General features: G+C 42.5%; 1 protein-coding gene across 1 annotated transcript in view; it reads right to left on the bottom strand.

Moving 5' to 3' along the window:
* Window positions 1–20,389, bottom strand: part of SLC39A12 (solute carrier family 39 member 12) — a 79,614-nt gene extending 59,225 nt beyond the window's left edge. The window contains exons 1-3 of the mRNA XM_068987763.1: window positions 20,129–20,389; window positions 11,966–12,247; window positions 4,077–4,284 (exon numbers count right to left, since the gene is read on the bottom strand). Of these exons, the coding sequence (XP_068843864.1) occupies window positions 4,077–4,284; window positions 11,966–12,247; window positions 20,129–20,389 (751 nt within the window). The remainder of the gene's footprint in view (window positions 1–4,076; window positions 4,285–11,965; window positions 12,248–20,128) is intronic.
* Window positions 20,390–20,841: the final 452 nt, after the last annotated feature.

Genomic DNA, 20,841 nt, shown 5'->3' with positions numbered 1-20,841 from the left:
AGAAAATAGAGATACAAGAACTGAAAAAGAAGAGGTAACTCTATATCTATTTGGTGATGGTATAATTATATATCTGAAAACTCTAATTAGGGCAAAAATAAAATGAAAGATTTAATCATGGAGTGAGTTACAAAATTAACCTAAAAAAAAAAATCACTAACCTTCATATGGACAAACAGAAACCAGTTAGAAGCTATAACGAAAGAGAGGACCCCAGTTAAGAGATACAAAAGAAAGTTAAATGTCTAGGTATAAATGTACCAGGAAATGTCTGAAACCTATGTGAGGAAAACAATAGAACACTCCACAAAATCGATACGTAAACATGAACAAACAGGAAGACATACTACGGGATTTAAAAACGTAACATCTTGTAAATATCATTTCTAAGTTATTTCATAATTTTTTCACTATTAGAATAATATTATCACTAGGTTTTTATCCCCCAGAATTGAACAGTTAGGTGATATTTGTCAGTAAGAAAGAACAAGCCGGGAAAATCCTGAAAAGAAGAGCAATGAAGAAGGCTAGATCTACCAGAAATTAAAATATACTATAAAGCTGGTACACATAAAACAGCACAGTCCTGGCACATTTTTCCAACAACAACAAAAAAACTGCCAAAAAATATAGGGGAGGGGAAGGGCAAGACACCTTGAAAAAAACTTCAATGACATCAACAATTCACATTTTATAGACCTTATTTAGATCCTAGTTCAATAAAAAATGAAAATATTTGTTAAAAGCTGAAAAAATGAACATTATAGAATCATTCACTTTTTTAGTTGTGATACTGCTAATAGATGCTTTTTTTAAAAAAGCCTTCTCTTCTAGAGATTCATACAGAAATACCAACTGATTGATGATTTGCTTCAAAATAAACAAGTAATGAGCACTGAAGAATTGATGCGTTTGAACTGTGGTGTTGGAGAAGACTCTTGAGAGTCCCTTGGACTGCAAGGAGATCAAATAATGAATTCTAAAGGAAATCAATCCTGAATATTTACTGGAAGGACTGATGCTGAAGTTGAACCTCCAATACTTTGGCCACCTGATGCAGAGAGCCAATTCATTGGAAAAGATCTGATGCTAAGAAGGATTGAAGGCAGGAGGAGAAGGGGACGACAGAGGACAAGATGGTTGGAGGGCATCACCAACTCAATGGACATGAGTTTGAGCAAGATCCAGGAGATGGTGAAGAACGGGGAAGCCTGGCATGGTAGAGTCTGTGGGGTTGCAAAGAGTCAGGCTGAGCAACTGAACAACAGTAATCAAGTAATGGGAGAGAATGGAGGGACATATAAAATAAGATTATCCAAATTGCTGTTGCTTGTTGAGGTAGGGACTGTGTACATGGGAGTTCATTGTTTTATTGTTTCTACTTTTATTTATATTTGACAATCTCTATAATAAAAACATTTTTTTAAAAAACCCACATAAAAATAGCAAACTTTTGTTCCTCCTACTCCAAAATGCAATCAGTGTCAGTAGGGCCCTAACTCAGAGGCAGCTGTTAGAAAAAATGCCTCAGGGCCTCTGGAATAAGCATTTAATTGTACTGAAATGGGAAGGAATTCTGAGTTCTCAAATGCAAACGTGGCTGCTTTGTGCCCAAATGAGTGATACTGAACATCTGTCAAAAACATGTGGGTTTTTTATCCCAGGTCCATGATGGTTTCATATGCAGACAGCTCGCCTTGATCTTACAGTACAGCTTGCCTCCAACCATATTCTGTACTCCAGTGTTGAGCCTTCAAGTGGCACAAATTTTTATTTGAAAAGTGGAGTAATTGCATTCCTTTGGTTGACATGGAAACTGTCCTGCTGAAACTCAGTCATCCAAAATCTGAATTTCATAATCCCTCTTTCCTATATCAAAATCATTCTCAGCACAGCATGACTTCTCCTGATTTCCGTCCTAGTGATGACAACTGCTGCTGCTGCTGCTAAGTCACTTCAGTCGTGTCCGACTCTGTGCGACCCCATAGACGGCAGCCCACCAGGCTCCCCTGTCCCTGGGATTCTCCAGGCAAGAACACTGGAGTGGGTTGCCATTTCCTTCTCCAATGCATGAAAGTGAAAAGTGGAAGTGAAGTGGCTCAGTCGTGTCTGACTCTTTGCAACCCCATGGACTGCAGCCTACCAGGCTCCTCCGTCCATGGGATTTTCCAGGCAAGGGTACTGGAGTGGGGTGTCATCGCCTTCTCTGAATGATGACAGCTAGGTAACACAATTGACTGGTGCTTCAGTTTTCATCTTAATAAAGATTTCTTTCCTTTTTTTAAAAAAATTAGTTTATTTTTAATTGAAGGATAAACTGCTTTACAATATTGTATTGATTTCTGCCATACATCATCATGAATCTACCGTAAGTATACATATGTCCCCTCCCTCCAACTTCCCACCGCATCCCACCTCTCCAGGCTGTCCCAGAGCACACTGGTTTGAGCTCCCTGAGTCATACAGCAAATTCCCACTGGCTACCTATTTTACATATGGTAATATATACGTTTCCATGCTACTTTCTCCATTTGTCCCATCCTCTCCATCCCCCTCTGTGTTCACAAGTCAAATCAAGAGTCCTCAACCTTCAGGGTCTAATGCCTGAGGTGGAGCTGAGGTTTAATAATAATAGAAATAAAGCACACAACAGATGTAATGCCCTTGAATTATCCTTACACCATCCCCCTCCCCTGGTCCATGGAAAAACTCTCTTTCACAGAACAGTGCCTGGTGCCAGAAAAGTTGGGGACCGCTGGCTTTAAGCATATAAAATTAATTACAGAAAAACACATCTGTCATTCAACTGGTTATACAAACAAGTCAGGGAAAGTTCTGTGCAGATTTGGATGACTCCTAGCCCTTGATCCCTTTCAAAGTTGGAAGATTTATCTAGATCATGAGTGTGCTGCTGGCGTCTTGGAAAATTTGTATTTCTCTTCTGTGTTGTGACTTCCCAAGAGGAAATATGTTGGCAAAAGCACCAGCGATGAAGTGACACACCAAGTCCCCTCGGTGTGTGCAGAAAGCAGGACATTCTAATGCAGATGAAAAAATTAAGTCATTTCACTCTTAATGTCTTGTCGAGTACAAAGAAATGTGTGAAACACAAATTCTGATTTCGTTCCATGATGTCCTATTTTATCTCAGATCCCTAAAATGCTGGCAGTCACAAATGCAGCCAGGCCGCATATTTTACAATGTTTCTGTTTAACACGACACCACTTTTATGGTTCCAAGCAAACTGCTACCAAGCCTCTTGCACCATTTGGAATACCCTTTTATCCTTCTACACAAGCAGTCCCCAACTTTTTTGGCACTAAGGAGCAGTTTTGTGGAAGACAATTTTTCCAGGGACCAGGTGGTGGGCAGTTACGGGGAAGAGAGGTGGGAGGGAGGGGGTGGTTTTGGAATGATTCAAACACATTACATTTATTGTGCATTTTATTTCTATTATTTTATTACATCAGGTCCTGAAATCATCAGGCATTAGATCCTGGAGGCTGGAGACCTCTGTTCTACAAGATACTTGGTCACCTATTGCCCAACACTTTATACCAAAAGAGACAGTAGTACTAGAGTGCCCTCATTTGCAAAGTCATATCTGACTCTTAGTGACCCCACAGACTGGCTCCTCTGTCCATGGGATTCCCCAGGTAAGAATATTGGAGTGGGTTGCCATTTCTTCCTCCAGGGGGTGTTCCTGACCCAGGAATAGAACTTGCATCTCCTGCACTGGCAGGCAGATTCTTTACCACTGAGCCACCTAGGACATCCCAATTAGTACTAGTAACAGATCATAAAAATCTCTCCCTTCAACTCTCTACCCACAATCTCATCATCCCTGCTCAAGGGTGCTGTTTTTGTTTTTGTTTTGCCTTATCACGCCACAGATGTCAAAGCATGTTTGCCCTGACAAGGCCCCCTGGGCTGTCTCACTACAAGCTGAGATAAAAAGGGTGTTTAAAACATACCTGAACAAACTCGGTCACCACAATGCTTCCATCTTTGTTTTTGGATCAGTTTATATTTAGTAGGTGTGACTTGGAAATGAAATTCATGAAAAGCATCCTTACCCGATAGGTGAAGAGTATTCGTACTATTCAAGGCACTGAAAATGTATTCTGTAAAATAGTCTGGGGGAGGCAAGTTTCTTTGTCCCAGACAAACACCTTGGAGGGACAAAGCAATGATTGTCGCTGCCAACTGAGGAAGAGTGTTTTCATCGGCACCATCACTGCTTAGGATTCCAGATTTTTTCTGCAGCACTTTGGTTTCCATACACTGAAAAATCAGACACAAAGTAAAAAGGAAATGTTAACTTCTGAAGCTATTCTGATTAAAAAATCTCTAGGGACTTCCCTGGTGGTTCAGTTGTTGAAAATCTGCCTGCCAATACAAAAAACACAGGTTCAATCCCTGGTCTGGGAAGATTCCACCTGCCATGGGGCAACTAAACTTGGACACCACAGCTGCTGAGCCCTCAGGCCCTAGAGTCTGTGCCCCACAACATGAGAAGTCACTGCAATGAGAAACCCACACATGCACTGCAACAAAGACCCAGTACAGCCAAAAATAATTAAAAAAAAAAAAAAGAAGAAGAACATCTGGTGGCTCAGACGGTAAAGAATCCACCTGCAGTGCGGGAGACCTGGGCTTGATCCCTTGGTTGGGAAGATCCCCTGGAGGAGGGCATGACAACCCACTCTTGCCTGGAGTATCCTATGGACAGAGAGACCTGACTGGCTACAGTTCATGGGGTTGCAAAGAGTGGAACACGACTGAGCAACTAAGCACAGCACAGCACAGCGTCGCATCGTTTTCTAGTCTCAGATACAGCTCTATCTGGAAAATACTTGTTTCCTTCATCTGCCATGACACTGAGTTTTTCATCTCCCATCTCAGTGGTTCTTACCTATCTAATCTTTCTCTTTATTCATCTAAAGATGCGTTTTCTCCAATGAGACTCTTGCCCTGACTATTATGAAACAGGAGGGACATGACATAAACTGATTAGAATCAAATATGTCCAAGATGGTGGATGAGTCAACTTTCTCTAGAACTTGAGCCTCAGTATATACTCATCGTCACACTCAGCAAGCTGAGTGACACACCCACAGTTGCCATGACAGTTCTAAGGCAGACCATAAAGGTCAAAAAGTGGGCAGTGGCCCAATTCCTGGAAATCTCCACCCCTTCCCCAAAATAGCTGGACTACTCCTTCCATTCATTAGTGTATGAAATTACCCAGCCCTCTAAAAATTGACAATCCCACACCCTGGTGCCTACATTCTCAGATGGCCCACACTGTGGCGTATGTTTCTCTCTAAATAAATCCACTTCTTAACTATCACTTTCTGTCTCACTGACTTCTTTCTGAGCTGAGACCTCAAGAATCTGAGCTTAATTAGTCCTGAGAACAGGTGTGATCTCAGTTAAAATACCATAAGTCTAAGTCCCAATCTGAGGGACACAGTTTAACTTTCATCCTTTCAAGTGGTGAACTGTTTTTCTCCAGCTTCAAGTGTAGCCTGAAGGCTGATAACATTCAAATCTATATTCCTGATGTTGACTTCAAGCTGACTCTGCTGTCTTATATGATCACAAAGCACGCTCCCTTTCACATCTGCCTTCAACTACTTGGTTTAGCTTCCTCCTTAACCACCAAAACTTCCTCCAGCCATAGGCTAGTGATGACATGGATTCTCTTTTCATTCCCAAAGAGAGGTTCTCTACAACGGTAAGATACGAAAGGAAGAAGAAGGATCCAAAACAAAAATATGGGTCATCACCCATCTCACAATTTTTATAAATAATAAGTGAATCTACTAGTTGAATCAGTATCAAGTGGATGTGTGTGTCTGTGTGCGTGTGTGTGTGTGTGTATGCTCAATCACTCAGTTGTGTCCAACTCTTTGTGACCCCATGGACTGTATCCCACCAGGCTCCTCTGTCCATGGAATTTTGCATGGAAGAATACTGGAGTGGGTTGCCATTTCCCTCTCCAGGGGATCTTCCTGACCCAGCAACTGAATTCCTGTCTCCTGCATCTCCTGGGTTCACAAGCAGATACGTTGTTGCTGAGCAACCTGGGAAGAGGGGAGCATGGTGAAGGCCAAAGGTTTATTGGCATGTAAAGGAGTTTGCCCTATATCCTAAAATCAACTGGAAGCCAAAGGAGGATTTTGAGCAAGGGATTGGAATAGGGCTATAGGTCTAGAGTGTTTTGATGAATTCACTCTGGCTACGTGGTGGAGAACAAATAGACTGGGAAGGAAGTCAGTGATTCCTAGAAGCACAGTTGGAAGACTATTACAGTAGTCCAGGTGAAAAACAGTGATGGTGATAATCGGAGAAAAGTCATCAGGGTATGGATCTCTTCAGGGGGAAATAGCAGTAGGACTTGGAGATATATTAGATAGAAAGGTGGAAGAAATTTAGAAAATAAAATTTCTAGTTGGGCATTTATCTGCTGACCTACGAAGTGACACATGAAGACTGGGTCTCACTGGGTTGACTTATGGGTATTTTAAGTATGAGGTGTCTTTACCACATCCTTAGAGAAAAGATGCGGAAGAGCTTATGTGAGTCTGGAGTTCACAGGAGTGTCTGGGATGGAGATACACTCTTGTGAGTCATCTTTAACTACAGATGTGCTATCCTGGAGGAAGAACGGAGAATGACGGGGGCTAAGATCATGCCTGAAGGAGCATTAATGCTTACAATCTACACACAGTGAACACAGAGCTGTTTTTTGAATTGGTAGGTTTCTTTCTCTCGGGTATAATACTCAGTACAAATACTCAGTACAAGAGTTGCTAGATTGTTTGGTAGTTCTATTTTTAATTTTTTGAGGAAGCTTCATTCTGTTTTCCATAGTGGCTGCAGCACTATAGGCAAGATATGGAAGAAACCTAAACATCCATTGATTGATTAATAGATAAAGAAAATGTGGTATATATGTATATACCCGATGGCTCAGCAGGTAAAGAATCTGCCTGCAATGTAACAGACACATGATATGCAGGTTTAATCCTTGGGTCAGGAAGATTCCCTGGAAGAAGAAACGGCAACCCACGCCAGTATTCTTGTTTGAAAAGTCCCATGGACAGAGGAGCCTAGTGGCCTATAGTCCATGGGGTCACAAAGAGTCAGACGACAGCTGAGCATGTATGCATGTACAAAGGAACACAATGCAGCCATGAAAAAGAGTGAAATCTTGCCATTTGCAACAAAATGGCACTATGCTAAGTGAAACAAACTAGGAGGCCAAAGACAAACACTATATAACCTCATTTATATATGGAATCTAAAAAACAAGTGAACGGAACAAAATAGAAACAAACTTACGGAAACAGAGAGCAAACTGATGGCTGCCCTAGCAGATGGAGTGGGAGATTGGGTGAAATCGGTGAAGGGAAATAAGAGGTGCAAACTTCAAGTTATAAAATAAATTATGGAGGTAAAACATATAGCATAGGAATAAAAAAGAAATCTACACAGAGAAAGAGAGATGAGTCTGCATAGGCGAAAATGGGGTCAGAGGGCAAGAAGAGCAGGAAAGTGCAGCATCACACAAGCCAAAGTTGAGGCTATTTCCAGAGCTACACGGGCAACATCAAAGAAAGGACAGGCTCAGGAACAGAAATAAGGACTTTCCATTTTAATATTGAATTTCAAGAGCCAAGGAAATAGCCAACGGAAAATTTTGAAAGGCAGGTGTTTATATGAGCTGATGGCTCAAAAGAGAAATCTGGACTGGCATGCAGCAGAACTGAAGGTCATCAGTGTTCGGAAGTGCTTGACGTTGTGAGTGAAGTGAGTGAAAGTCACTCAGTCGTATCCGACTCTTTGTGACCCCATGGACTGTTTGGAATTCTCCAGACCAGAATACTTGAGTGGATAGCCTTTCCCTTCTTGAGGGGATCTTCCCCACCCAGTTATCAAACCCAGGTCTCCCACTTTGCAGGCAGATTCTTTACCAGCTGAGCTACAAGGGAAGCCCAGCTTAAGGGATGGCAGGTCACGTTCATCCTTCAAAGGAATAGCTGGACAAGCGAGAAGAAAACCAGGAGATGGGTGTGATGGAAATGGGAGAAAAAAAAAACATGAAATGTGGGATGACAGAAATCAATGAATGACTGGATTTCCCCAGTGGTCCAGTAGTTAAGACTTCACTTTTGAATGCAGGGGACACAGGTTCAATCTCTGGTCAGGGGACTAAAATCCTACATGCCATATTGTGTTAGTCTCTCTGTCATGTCCAACTCTTTGCCATGGTGCCCCCCCATGGCCCAACTTTGGTTTTCCCTCTCCTTACTATATTCTTGTTACTTGAGATGCACTCACAATGCCAAGCACTCCCAAACACTGATGACCTTCAATTCTGCTGCATACCAGTCCAGATTTTTCTTTTGAGCCATCCACTCATATACAGACAGACCTCACAGACTATAGCCTGCCAGGCTCCTCTGTCCATGGGATTCTCCAGGCAAGAACACTGGACTGGGTCGTCGTTTCCTTCTCCAGGGGATCGTCCCAACCCAGGGACCAAACCCACAGGTCTTATGTCTCCTGCACTGGCTGCATGCTGCACGGCACAGGTGAAAAAAAAGAAGAAATCAGTGAGAGAAGGAGAGCTTCATGGAGATGGGACTTGACTTCAAAAGTGAGAGCACGGAGCAGGACATTAATGATTAATGACAGTAAAGGATCCACCTGCAATGTGGGAGACCTGGGTTTTATCCCTGGGTTGGGAAGATCCCCTGGAGGAGGGCATGGCAACCCACTCCAGTATGCTTGCCTGGAGAATCCCCACGGACAGAGGAGCCTGGCGGGCTATGGTCCATGGGGTTGCAAAGAGTCAGACATGACTGAGCAACTGAGCACATGTACAGGAGTGTGAGAAGGAGGAAGTATGTTCATCAAATGAGGAACTAAGGGGAGGTTTACTATGTCAATGTTGCCTTGTGATGCAGGACAATGGGGGAAAAGTTCTGATAAGATTATTTACTGAAGTACATAGTTGATTTACACTATTGTGTTTAACTGTTTAATTTTTGCTGTACAGCAAAGTGACTCAGTTATATATATATATGTATACACACACACACACACACACACACACACACACACACACTCTTTTTCATGTTCTTTTCCATTACGGTTTAGGGCGGGGGTCCCCTAAGCCCAGGCCACAAACAAGCAGCAGTTCATGGTGTGTTAGGAACTGGGCCACACGTGAAGAGGTGAGCAGTGAAAAGAAATGGAAACATCTCCCCCCTCCATCCATGGAAAAATTGTCTTCCACAAAACCAGTCCCTGGTGCCAAAAAGTCAGGGACTGCTGGTTTAGAGAACTGTATTCAATAGCGTGTCGGTTTTTTTTTTAAGTCTGTAATTGGTGAGTGTGGCAAGAGCCTATTCATAGCTATGGTGGGGAGCAGCATGGAAGGCTGAGAGGCAGTTATCAAACTTTGAACATATTTGGAGAAGCAGCCAGACTCATGAACGACAATAACAAGTTAAAAGAGCAGAGAGTGTGTATGGTATAGAGGTGGGGTGGGTTTTTCATGGAAGCTGTAAAAGAGTAATCATCTCAAAGTGCCAGTGAGGACAAAGGAAGATTCTAAAGGTTGTTTCCATCCCTGAAGTCCTTAGGATGTGGTCACAAATATTCATGAAGAAGCAGGGTTAGTGGAAGACCAGGTACATTTACCGTGGAAACAGCAAGAGCAGAAAGAATGGAGAGAGGTGGGTTGCATTCAGACACTGAGTCAGGAAGATGAAACCGAGTGGGAACAGAAGGAAGGACTAACGGGATGTTTAGACTCTGCACCATCAGGGAAGGTGGCTAAATCAGGGTATGAGAGAGTAACGTTGTCTCTCTTAATGAGCTGGTTAAGGCTCAGCTGGAGCTACTGTTGGTGGTGTGACTTAAGGAGATTGAGTCCTATGCAAACCAAGACCTGCTAGTCATTTTGGGCCTGGATTGCCAGAACCTTCTGTGCCCTTATATATCCTCTAGTCAGAGAGCAGCAGCCTGCAGTGAGGTGCCAAGAGGCCTTTTGCAAAGTCCAGACTGACTGACATCCTAGAGGAACCCAAGTCCAAGTGCACGGGCCACAGGATCCAGGATCTGGAGACAATGCTTTCCTCCATGAGATAGTTCCAAGGTGCAGCACAGGGTTATGACTCATCAGTAGCTCAGTTCTTCTTGACTCAATATAAGAATAAACTAGATCTACACATAATATTGAGGTAGTTTACTCTGTTACAGGAATGTTTAATCTCACACACACACACTCAGAAACTCAAGTATTTGCAGTATGCATTGCATAACCAGAAGTCTGCTTTAAATATATACACTCCTTCTGCCTTTAAATGCTGGCTTTTCATTTGCATTTAATATATATCAAAAGATAATAACACACAGGAGGCTAAAATCCCAGTGGCTAATTTGAACTGATCTTGTATTATATAGATGTGGTACTGAGGAAATTCTCTGTAGGGATACCTCCTTATTTAAGCAGAAAAATTGAATTCTATGAAAGAACCACATTTTCTCAGTTGGAAGTAGAAAAAGAATATGGCCAAAGTTTTGAGATTCATGTGATTTTGAGTTACTGAAATGACATCTACAAAGTTCTTAGTAAACTGTCTTTCCATTTGTTCTGCCAAATATGAGAGAAATTAAGCCTATTTACAGCAAATTGGAGGGTATGTTTTCTGGCATTAAGTTGCAGCATGATTGTACAAATACCTTTGAACTCCTAGAAACCAGAATTGAGGTCAAGAATTTAAATTTATCAGTATATGTTGCCACAGAGTGAATGTTTGTGTCTCGCCAAAAATTCAAATGAAATCCTAACCTCCACGGTGATGACATTAGGAAGTGAAGCTTTAGGGAGGTGATTAGATCATGAGGGTGGAACCCTCATGAATGGAATTAGTGTCCTTATATAATACCCCACAGGTCTCCCTTGCTCCTCCCACCATGTGAGGACACAAAGGAAAGATGACTTTCTGTGAACTAAAAAGTAGCCTCTCATCAGATACCAAATCTACCCCGCACTTTGATCTTCGACTTTCCAGTCTCCAGAAGTGTGAGAATAAGTTTCTGTTGTTTGTAAGCCACCCAGTTTATGACACTTTTATTATATCAGCCCAAATGGACTGAGACACATATCAATTAATAATTCAAGAGGAAAAAATAACACATTCTGCCACACTCTTCAAAATGTGCTGGTGGCTTCTCAATTAATTCTTTAAGAAAATATGGCTTACAAGAGTTCATGTTCAGAAAATGTTATCAGCTCAAACTTTCCGCCACAAAGCAGAAAGCAAAAAGGTAACTGAAAGGTCAGCTTTTACTGGAATAGTAATGAGGCAACAAGATGCTTGTTTCCTAACAGTGGGAGCTGGAAGAGAAGAAAAGGCTTGGGACCGCTGAATATGTGCAGCACCAATCAAAAGCCACAAAAGAGATAATGTCTGTGCTGTCATGAATAAGGCTTTTTGCAAGCTGCATCCTCCGGGAAGTAACTAATAATAAATTCATCCCTCCCCAACTCTTACTACCTTCTCTTTCTCTAGCCAGAAGGCAAAGCAAATAGACACACTGCAATCACTGCTCGAGTTCAGTCCTTGGAGACTGATCAAAAGCCATGAATCACATTCACTCTAGTGCTCAGGGGGACTCAGAATAGAGCCGCCTTGTTACCTGGCCTCTCTGCCCACCCTCCCACCCAGCTTCTGGCTAAAACTCATCTGGACAACTGATTGTTACATTCCCCCCTTCAGACTCAGAATTTTAAATTATGTTACAACATCCCATCACTAAAAACCACAACTACTTACCTCTCTAAGAAGTTTTTGAGCATCTTACAAATATATTAGTGACAAAAAGTCATGCTCTGAGACTGTATCTTAGCAGCAGAGCTAGTTAGCAATTCTGACTTTCTTACCTGGTTTCTGGAAGTGTGAAAGTACTGCCTGGTGAAAGCCAGGATATCTTCTGTCTCATTCTGTGAAAGGAAATAGGAGTCTTCATCCTGCCTGAGGCTGAGAAGGCTGTGCAGGTAAAATGTATACTCCTTATTACTCATGTTGAACTTAGAAGAACAAATCTCTTCCTGATGAATGATGTAATAGAGGAGGAGAAGAGAAACTCGCTGGATCACTTCCTCTCTGAGCTGATCCTCGAAATCTCCTCCAGCTATTAGTAACAGGGCATCCGGTTCAAAGCACTGTGCAAAAATTAATAAATAAAAATAAACAGAAAGCTTGAAAAATAGTCCTGGAACATTAACCACCACAGAGTCTGCTGCTGCTGCTGCTAAGTCGCTTCAGTCGTGTCCGACTCTGTGCGACCCTATAGACGGAAGCCCATCAGGCTCCCCCGTCCCTGGGATTCTCCAAGGAGGAACACTGGAGTGGGTTGCCATTTCCTTCTCCAATGCAGGAAAGGGAAAAGTGAAAGGGAAGTCGCTCAGTCGTGTCCGACTCTTAGCGACCCTATGGACTACAGCCCACTAAGCTCCTCCGTCCATGGGATTTTCTAAGCAGGAGAACTGGAGTGGGGTGCTATTGCCTTCTCCGCCACAGAGTCTATGACGCTTATTATTTTATGAATAGGAAGGAAAAGCGGGCAGCCTCAATAGCCCAATTCAAGTAAGACAGTCAGGGTTGAACTTCTATATAAGGAAGTTCTCCCAGGAAGTCCTTATTTCCTAAATGCAGTCTTTCTGTCTTCAACTGTGGTAACACAAGCTGTCAATTTGCTGCCTTGATTAAAACCAGCTGACTTTGGCTTTTAAAGTGATGCCCCATTGCATTCAGAACGAAATTCAAGTCCCTATAATTTTCTCCTCAGTCTGGCTTCTACCTACCCTATCTAGCCAACCTCATCTTATCCTCTCTCCACTGCTCTCACTTCACTTCTGCTTCTGTGACTTTCTGTCAGTTCCACCAGGCTCTATCCCACTTGATTTCTTGGGTCTCAGCTTCAGGGGCCACCTCCTCAGGGATGCCTTCCCAGATACCCTGTCCAAAGTTGGAAGTCCCCATCCCTCCCCTGTGTTCTCTAGCACAGTGCCATTCAATAGAAATACAATGCAAGCTACAAGTGCTAGGCACACTTTAAAATTCCTGGTAACCGCACGTTTTGTTTTGTTTGTGCTGTGCTGGGTCTTCGTTGCAGTGCACGGGGGTTTCCCCAGCTGTGGACCATGGACAGGCTCTACAGCATGTGGGCTCAGCAGTTGTGGCGCATGGCTTCTCTACTTGGGGCACACAAGCTTAGTTGCCCCATGGCATGTGGGATCTTAGTTCCCTGTATTGGAGGGTGGATTTTTAACTACTGGACCACCAGAGATGTCCCAAGTAGCCACCTTTCAAACCATAAAAGAAATAAATGAAATTAATGTGAATAATACATTTTATTGCAAGATACACATATATGCAAGATATGATCATTTCAACACACAATCAAAATTCTAAAAGGTATCAATGTGCTATTTGACATTCTTTTTGTCACACTAAGTCTTTGAAATCTGCTGTGTGGTTTACACTGACCAGTATATCTCAGCTGGGATGAGCCACATATTAAGGGCCTAACAGGCTGAGGCAGCAATGGCAGCTTTAACATTCATGGGTTTTTTGTTTTTTTTTTTTTCATGGAACTAGGCTTCTAAGATTAATTTGTCTGCTTGTTTATTTTCTATTTCCTCTTGATGACAACTGGCCCAGTAAGGCTGGATTTTGTCCGCTTTGTGCATAGCTCTACCCTCGGTCTCCAGCACCATGATGACACTTAAGAAGAATGAAGATGGAATACGTGTGCTCAGTGGCTCAGTCGTGTCTGACTCTGTGACTCTTTGGACTGTAGCCTACCAGGCTCCTCTGTCCATGGGATTTTTCAGACAAGAATACTGGAGTGGGTTGCCGTTTCATCCTCCAGGGGAATCTTTCCGACCCAGGGATCAAACTTGAGTCTCTTACATCTTCTGTATTGGCAGGTGGGTTCCTTAGCACTAGCGCCACCTAGTGGGTACCATCTGCTTCTCCCTTATCCCACCTAAGAGAACAGATGTCAGTACCCTTCTGAGACTCATTCACTGCACCCTGCTGTTAACAGAGAGGTTGGTGGTTTGAGAATTACTAAAAACGTTTCTGTGATGCTTTGTTTCACAAGCCACAGACAGATGCCTGCCTTTTCTAATCAAGAAGTTTACTTGACAGAGGAAGGTGTTTGGAGAAATGTGTTGAGACAGTGAGAAAAAGAAAGACACATAGGTTGTGGAAGAGAAGCTTTCCAAGCAAGACAAGGACTGTCTTTCTTCAAACACACTCGAGGAGCTTCTGGGAACACTCCCAGGATCCAAGAAGCAGTCCATGACATGGCACCAGCCTCAGGGTGAAGGCATTAAGTAATACCTATCTCGAGCCCCAGGGGAGCTGTCCCACTGTGGGATAATCTACTCTAACATCTTTGAATCTGTTCTCTGAGGTGGAAGTTTCAGGGGATCTAATTCCATGTCTGTTGTGCATCCCACTGGGTAACATCTGGAAAATACCATCTGAGTCAGAAAGAAACATGTCATCCATCTGTAAAGCAAAGCATTAATCACATTCTTCACAAGCCAAGCAGATTCCAAGCTCTCCCCAACTCAACTGCAAGGGGCCAAGAACTCAGCAAACAGGCGCAGGCTTCTCAATGAGACCAACTCTGAACGTCAAGGTTAAACAAACCACCAAAACCACACCAGGCCTTTTCTGTTCCCTAATCAGCCCTAGAGAAAAGTCCATGCGTCGGTAGCTGTTGTATGGGGCTGACACCAGGACCCAGGGAGGTGAGTCAGATGAATCCTTCTTTGGACCAAATAACCTCCTGAAACTAGAATATTGGTAAAACTATTGGTCATACGGCCACCATTTACTGGAAGCCATGTGTCCAAGACAGAGCTAAGCACCTTCCAAACCGAGTCATTCCTCAGTGTCTAAGTCTCCTGGTTTCTGGAAAAGGTGTCGGATAATCAATTTTTCAAAGAGGGGAAACATTGCATCATTTTAAATGGAAAAACAAAATGTGCCCAGTTTATATCATAATCAACCAAATATTTCTGCACAATAGACAGCATTCAGAATACTAATTGACCAATTATTTAATGTATAATGAGTTAATAGGCATATTTATATGCAGTATGCAAGGATTTAAGTAGGCGCAGAATTAAGTGTGAACTAAATTTTTCCTTCTATGAGGACGAATACCCTTAGTATATGAATAAGACAAGTTTAAGAGGGGGTGAGTAATGTACTTAAAGCCACACAGTTGATAGTGGCTGCCCAGTCTTAATTCCTGCTCTGCCACTGACAGACTCTATATTCTCATTCCTTTGTTGTGTGTCATGGAAATCAGCTGTGGATCACCTACGTATTTACTGTGCAGCCCCTTACCCAGTAATTCTCTCTCCCTCCTGTTTGGTAGGAGGAAATTGGGTCAGTTAGGAGGTTGCTTGATAGCACTGGATAGATGGGAAGAAGAGTGTCAAGAACACACGGAACCTCCGTGAGGCCACCAGACCACATTTATGTGGCCCAGGTGTGGCTGTGTGCTGGTCGCACACAGCAGTGTCTATGGCCACTCTTCATCCCATCCAAGCTGCCTGAGACCTTGGTCCATTCGTGGTTCCTTCTCCATGCCTTTGCTGTGGACCTTTCTACGGGTGGGGAGGAGGGGTGTGGCACAAGGTAGTGGAGAAGAGGGTAAGATCTGGGCTTTCCTAGTAGTCAAGTGGTTAAGAATGCACCTTGCAATGCAGGGGACACCAGTTTGATCCCTGGTCAGGGAACGAAGATCCCACATGCCATGGGGTAGCTGAGCCCACGTGCGTTAACTACTGAGTCCATGCGCCTCAGCTATTGAAGCCCATGCATCTAAAGCCTGTGTTCCAAAACAAGGGAAGTCCCTGCAGTAAGAAGCTCTTGCACCACTAGAGAGTATCCCCCACCTCGCTGCAGCTAGAGAAAGCCTGTGTGCAGCAACAAAAACTCAGCATAGCCAAAAATAAATGAATACATAAAATATTTTAAAAAGAGGGTAAGATCTGTATTTATGCAGATGGTCATGCCAGAATTAGTTTATAAAATGCTTACAACTTGCAAGGTAAATCAGTTTCTCACTTTGAAAAACTTTTAAAAAGTTGTGGAAGCATTTCATTTGTCTGATTAGAGCATTTGGTCATCTTGAATGACCAGAGGTTTGCCTACTCCCTGCTTTACTTTTAGTTTTTTTAAGGCCAGCTGAAATGAAACTTATTGGTGTATCAAAGGGCCATGGGCTGAAAACTTTGTGCCCTGATATTTGAATCTTAGACAAATTACCTTAATACAGAGGCTGTGGCTTGAGGAAAGAACACTACAGGGAGAATGAGAAGAGCTAACATAAGAAAATGTGGATTCTCTTCTGGGCACGGATGTGACAGAAGGCCTCTAGAGGTTGGTGGGGGGACTGGAATTTTCAGCTCATCACCACTAGATTTGTTTTTGTTGTTACAGTTTTCAGAAGTGCTTTGGCTGTGGTTTGAGAGAAGATGTTTAGTAAAAGTCTGCAAATAGTGGCACCCCATGGGCACTGGATCTGTCCCAGGCTCTGACTCCAGTGAAGTGATTCTTTGTTAAAAAAAGAACGGACTCACTCAGAAATAATCCACTGATTTCCTTCTAATCTTGTCAGGTGGAGGCATAAGGTTTAAGTGGGGGGAACCCCTCCGCAGATTCTAGGAATTAGGTTTTCAACTTTATAAGGAAATAAACTTTGGTAAAAAGACTACTCAAAATGTGAGAAGCATTTTCTACTCGGTTAAATGGACTACTCAGATATTTGGTAGAAATTTTCTGTGACACCCTGGAGCCACATCAAATTGCCTTCTCCCAGCTGCTTAATTCAGCTTTTTGTGTATTGCCTGTGTATTTCAGGCTCCAGCCTCAATGACAAAGAGCTGTATGAAATATTTTTTTACGCTAATGAAGCAATTGTCAGAACCTGCAGGATTTCAAACCAAGAGACATTGAGAATTTGGTTTGGAATTATGGGTAAATCTGCTGCCTTCTTTAAGTTCTTAGATTTTTATAAGGTCTGCTTAGAAGGGAGGTGGGGGTTGCTAACAGTTTACTGTAAAACATAAGAGGGAAATTATATTTCTTCCTTTACCTTTCAAAGAAAGATCTGGGATGATGTCAACTGGTGGTGGGCACTAGGTTTTTGTGGGTCTGTATTAGATTTAGTGGCATTTCTGAGTGACAGAAAGAAAAGTCTTAACTGAGAAGAGTTCACATAAACTTGCTCCATAAACAAGATAAAGTGTGATGCTTTCCACACTTTACCCCATGGTAGTTCTGAGAAATCAGGGACAGGGAGGGAATTAAATGCAGGAGCTTAAAGCATCAATTCTCTTTGAATGTGTCTGAGAATCACCTGGAGATCTTGCTTAAAAACCCCAAACCTCTGGGACAGCTGCAGTGAGGCTGAGGGGCAGGCAGGAAGGGTATGCTGAGGAAAAGTTTGATTTTTCCAGTCTGATGGTCCTTCACAAACGCTGCTCCAATAGCCCGAAATGGGGTTGGTACTGGACGTTTCTGTGAATACGTGTGGGAGAAGAGAGTCTGAGTGCCTAAATACATCCACAGATGGACATGTGATCTCACCAGCAGCCCCCGGGGGAGGGAATCAGCACCTTGGTGACTTAACAGCTAGAAGGTACCAGAACAAGGGGTTCACTCCTAATGTTGACTTCAAACCAGATTCTTTTCCCTTTACCATGCCTGAAACCCAAGCAGGGTCACGGTTCTCATCATTGCTTAAGTGCAATCCATTCTTTTGGAGTTACTTAATCCCTCATTAAATGTATTAAGACCCTCTTCTCACTCTTCTCATTAAAAGAAAAAAAAGCCACAATCAGGCAAGAGTGTCTATTTTTCAAAGACAGCAGCTTGAATGGATTTATTTTAAAACCCAGTACTCTCAAAAACTTCAGTTTTTTAAAAAATTCAGTTTTTACCTAGATCTGAAATAAAATTGGGAACTTATTTCCTCCCCACACATTCAAGATACACTCTGATCTCTTTTTTTAGACATTTAAGAACATGATCTCATCCCCTTGCCCTCTCCTTCTGATAGGCACCCTCTCAATGGATAAACTCCCTAAAAAGATTAGAAAAAAAATTTCAATAACAAGGTGAAGATTTGTGATTTGCACAGAATGTGGATATTTGCTAAATCAGGGAGTTTGTTTTTTGTGTGTGTGTGAATGAACACAGATTTCATGGACTCCTGGCTTAGATCATGGGTGTTTGGGTAAACTAGATCCTTCTGAGGAGGTGAAGCGGAGATTTGCCTTTTTTCTTCCCCCAACTTTAGTCTCTTAGAAAAAGAAATAGCAGCAGGAGAGGAAAGGTGTTACAGTGTTTCACTTCCTAGGAATAAGAATTAATTCAAACAGAAGCTAAATTGGCCAAACACTCGTTAATATCACAGAAAACAAAACAAAACAAAAATGTACAAAACAACCTATTCCATCCCCCTCCAAAAATGGAGAACAGTCTTGCCTGTTTACATCCTCCCCTTACCCTGCTAAACTAATACTCGACCAGCCTTAATAAGGCACTTCATGTTGTTAGAGGAGAACATTTCTCTGAAGCAAATTCTCAGAGGACATTAATAAGATATGACTCCTAGTTATTTCCGGTGGGAAGTCTTCTGTTGCTATATATATAAATTAATGTCATCACAGATGAGCTGCCTCTCACAACACATGTTTTCTCTGGGAACCCTTGGGAGTTTTACTAATTATTGAATTATTTATTGTTTGCACAGAGCAGAGAAAAATTCTGTTAGCCAGACCCTTCTGTCATGAAAAACAAAAAACAAAACACTTGGCCAGGAAATGTTTCCCTCAGAACTAAGCGTGATTGAGAAAATCTGCCAAAACTTATTCTGGGGGGAAATGATTTTGCTTCTCTTGTTTAGTCATGTCTTCATTTATTTACTTACTTATTTGTGAGGTCATTCTGAAAAAAATCTAATCAGTCAGGAAAAGGATGCTGCGAATGCTTTGGTCTGTTTTTTGCAGTCTTTTTTTAAAAAAATGTTTTATTTATTTGGCTGTGCTGGGTCTATAGTTGTGGCATGTAGGATCTTTAGTTGCAGCAAAGAGTTGAGGCATGTGGGATCTAGTTCCCTGACCAGGGGTCAAACCCAGGCCCCCTGCATTGGGAACTCGGATTCTTAGCTACTGGACCACCAGAGAAATCCCTGCGGTCATTTTTAAAACATAGGCTCTTACTGCTGGGGATGTTTTTGTCAAACTCCCTTTCTCCCAATGGAGGCATTCTGATTTTACATTAAATGTTGATTTTTACATTAATGTGCCTTGCAGAGATTTTTTTTTAAAATTCCTGGGCAAGTGAAATCTTGATGTTTGGAGAAGAAAATTGCAACCTGGGTATTTTGTGAAGCCTGGCCAGGTGATGCTGATGGATAGCCAGGGTTTGAGAGTCACTTAATAGACTAGGAAATGGCTGGAAAATGGGCCTCTGTGACCCTGGATCTCATTTCAGCCCCGCTGATAGCACTTCCCTTCCCCAGCTCAGATTCCCATTTTTAAGAAGACAATCATCCAATTCATTAAATCCCCATGATACAAAATCTTAAAACACACCTACTGATATTGAGGAGAAAGTACTTAAAAATTCAATGTTAGGCAAATAGTGGATGGATTTACCTCAGAAAACAAGCAGCATCTATATAACCAATCACATTCAAGGTCACTGCAATAAAAAGGATTAGTAAGTCAGAAAGAAGAGGGAACTATACTAAGCCTGCAGAAGGGTTGTAGCAAGGCTTATAGAAGGCTTATTATCATTTTAATATAAACAAGTTCTCCATGTCTTTAAATGCCATATGCAGAATACTGTATGATCTGGCATATGGGAGTTATTATACCGTAATGCATTGGTCACTCAGATATTGGAAGGTTTGCGTCTGATTTTGCTTTCCTGAAATACGTGACTGAGAAATGCATGGCTCTTGTGAACACGCTCAGTCCCTGATCCCATTCTATCACACTAACCAGATTGCAGTCTCCTTGCCTTCCGTCGGTCCTCCGTGGGCACCCAGTTTTCTCCAGCAATGTTCTGATGAGGCTTCTTGAGTGGTTCAGGGGACGGGGGTCATCAGCAGAGAGAACCCGTAGAATTTCTGTCAGCTGCCCTGGACTCCAAGTACTGCTGCTGTCCGGAGTAGAGGGTTTTTCTGTCTCAGTAGAGGGATCAAGGCTGAGTAGAAGGAACAAGGGCACCCAGGATACAGAAGGCTTTGTCCAGAAGCACATTTCCACTCTTCCTCTACCCCGAGTCTGCTTTGATGGAGCAGGATGGGTTGGTGTTCACGGTGTCAACTGGTAGCTGGAGGAATGTCAGTGGAAAGGGGGAAAATGAAGGCTTTAATTATTGTGCTTGCAAGAGGTTTGAAAAGATTCATTAACTGGGTGGCTAAGCAGATTGGCAATGACAAGCTGTTTCTAAACAACAGGGGATCTGTAGGTTGTTCCTAACCCCCACTGGCAGGAAACTATGGTGGGTTTAGACTTTCAACCTGTTCAACAGCCAAGAAGTGAGTTGTATTGCTTCTCTGGGAACTAGACATAGAGTCAAAAGATAGGAAGAATACACTTCACTGTCTGTCCTAATGGTGCGACAAGTCATAAAACCCAGATGTATGAAAAGATAACTAGTGGGAAGCTGCGATATAGCACACGGAGCTCAGCTCAGTGCTGTGATGACC

This window comes from Capricornis sumatraensis, chromosome 15 (genome assembly GCF_032405125.1).
Source record: "Capricornis sumatraensis isolate serow.1 chromosome 15, serow.2, whole genome shotgun sequence".
Lineage (NCBI taxonomy): Eukaryota > Metazoa > Chordata > Mammalia > Artiodactyla > Bovidae > Capricornis > Capricornis sumatraensis.
This window is presented reverse-complemented; position numbering and strand designations above follow the sequence as displayed.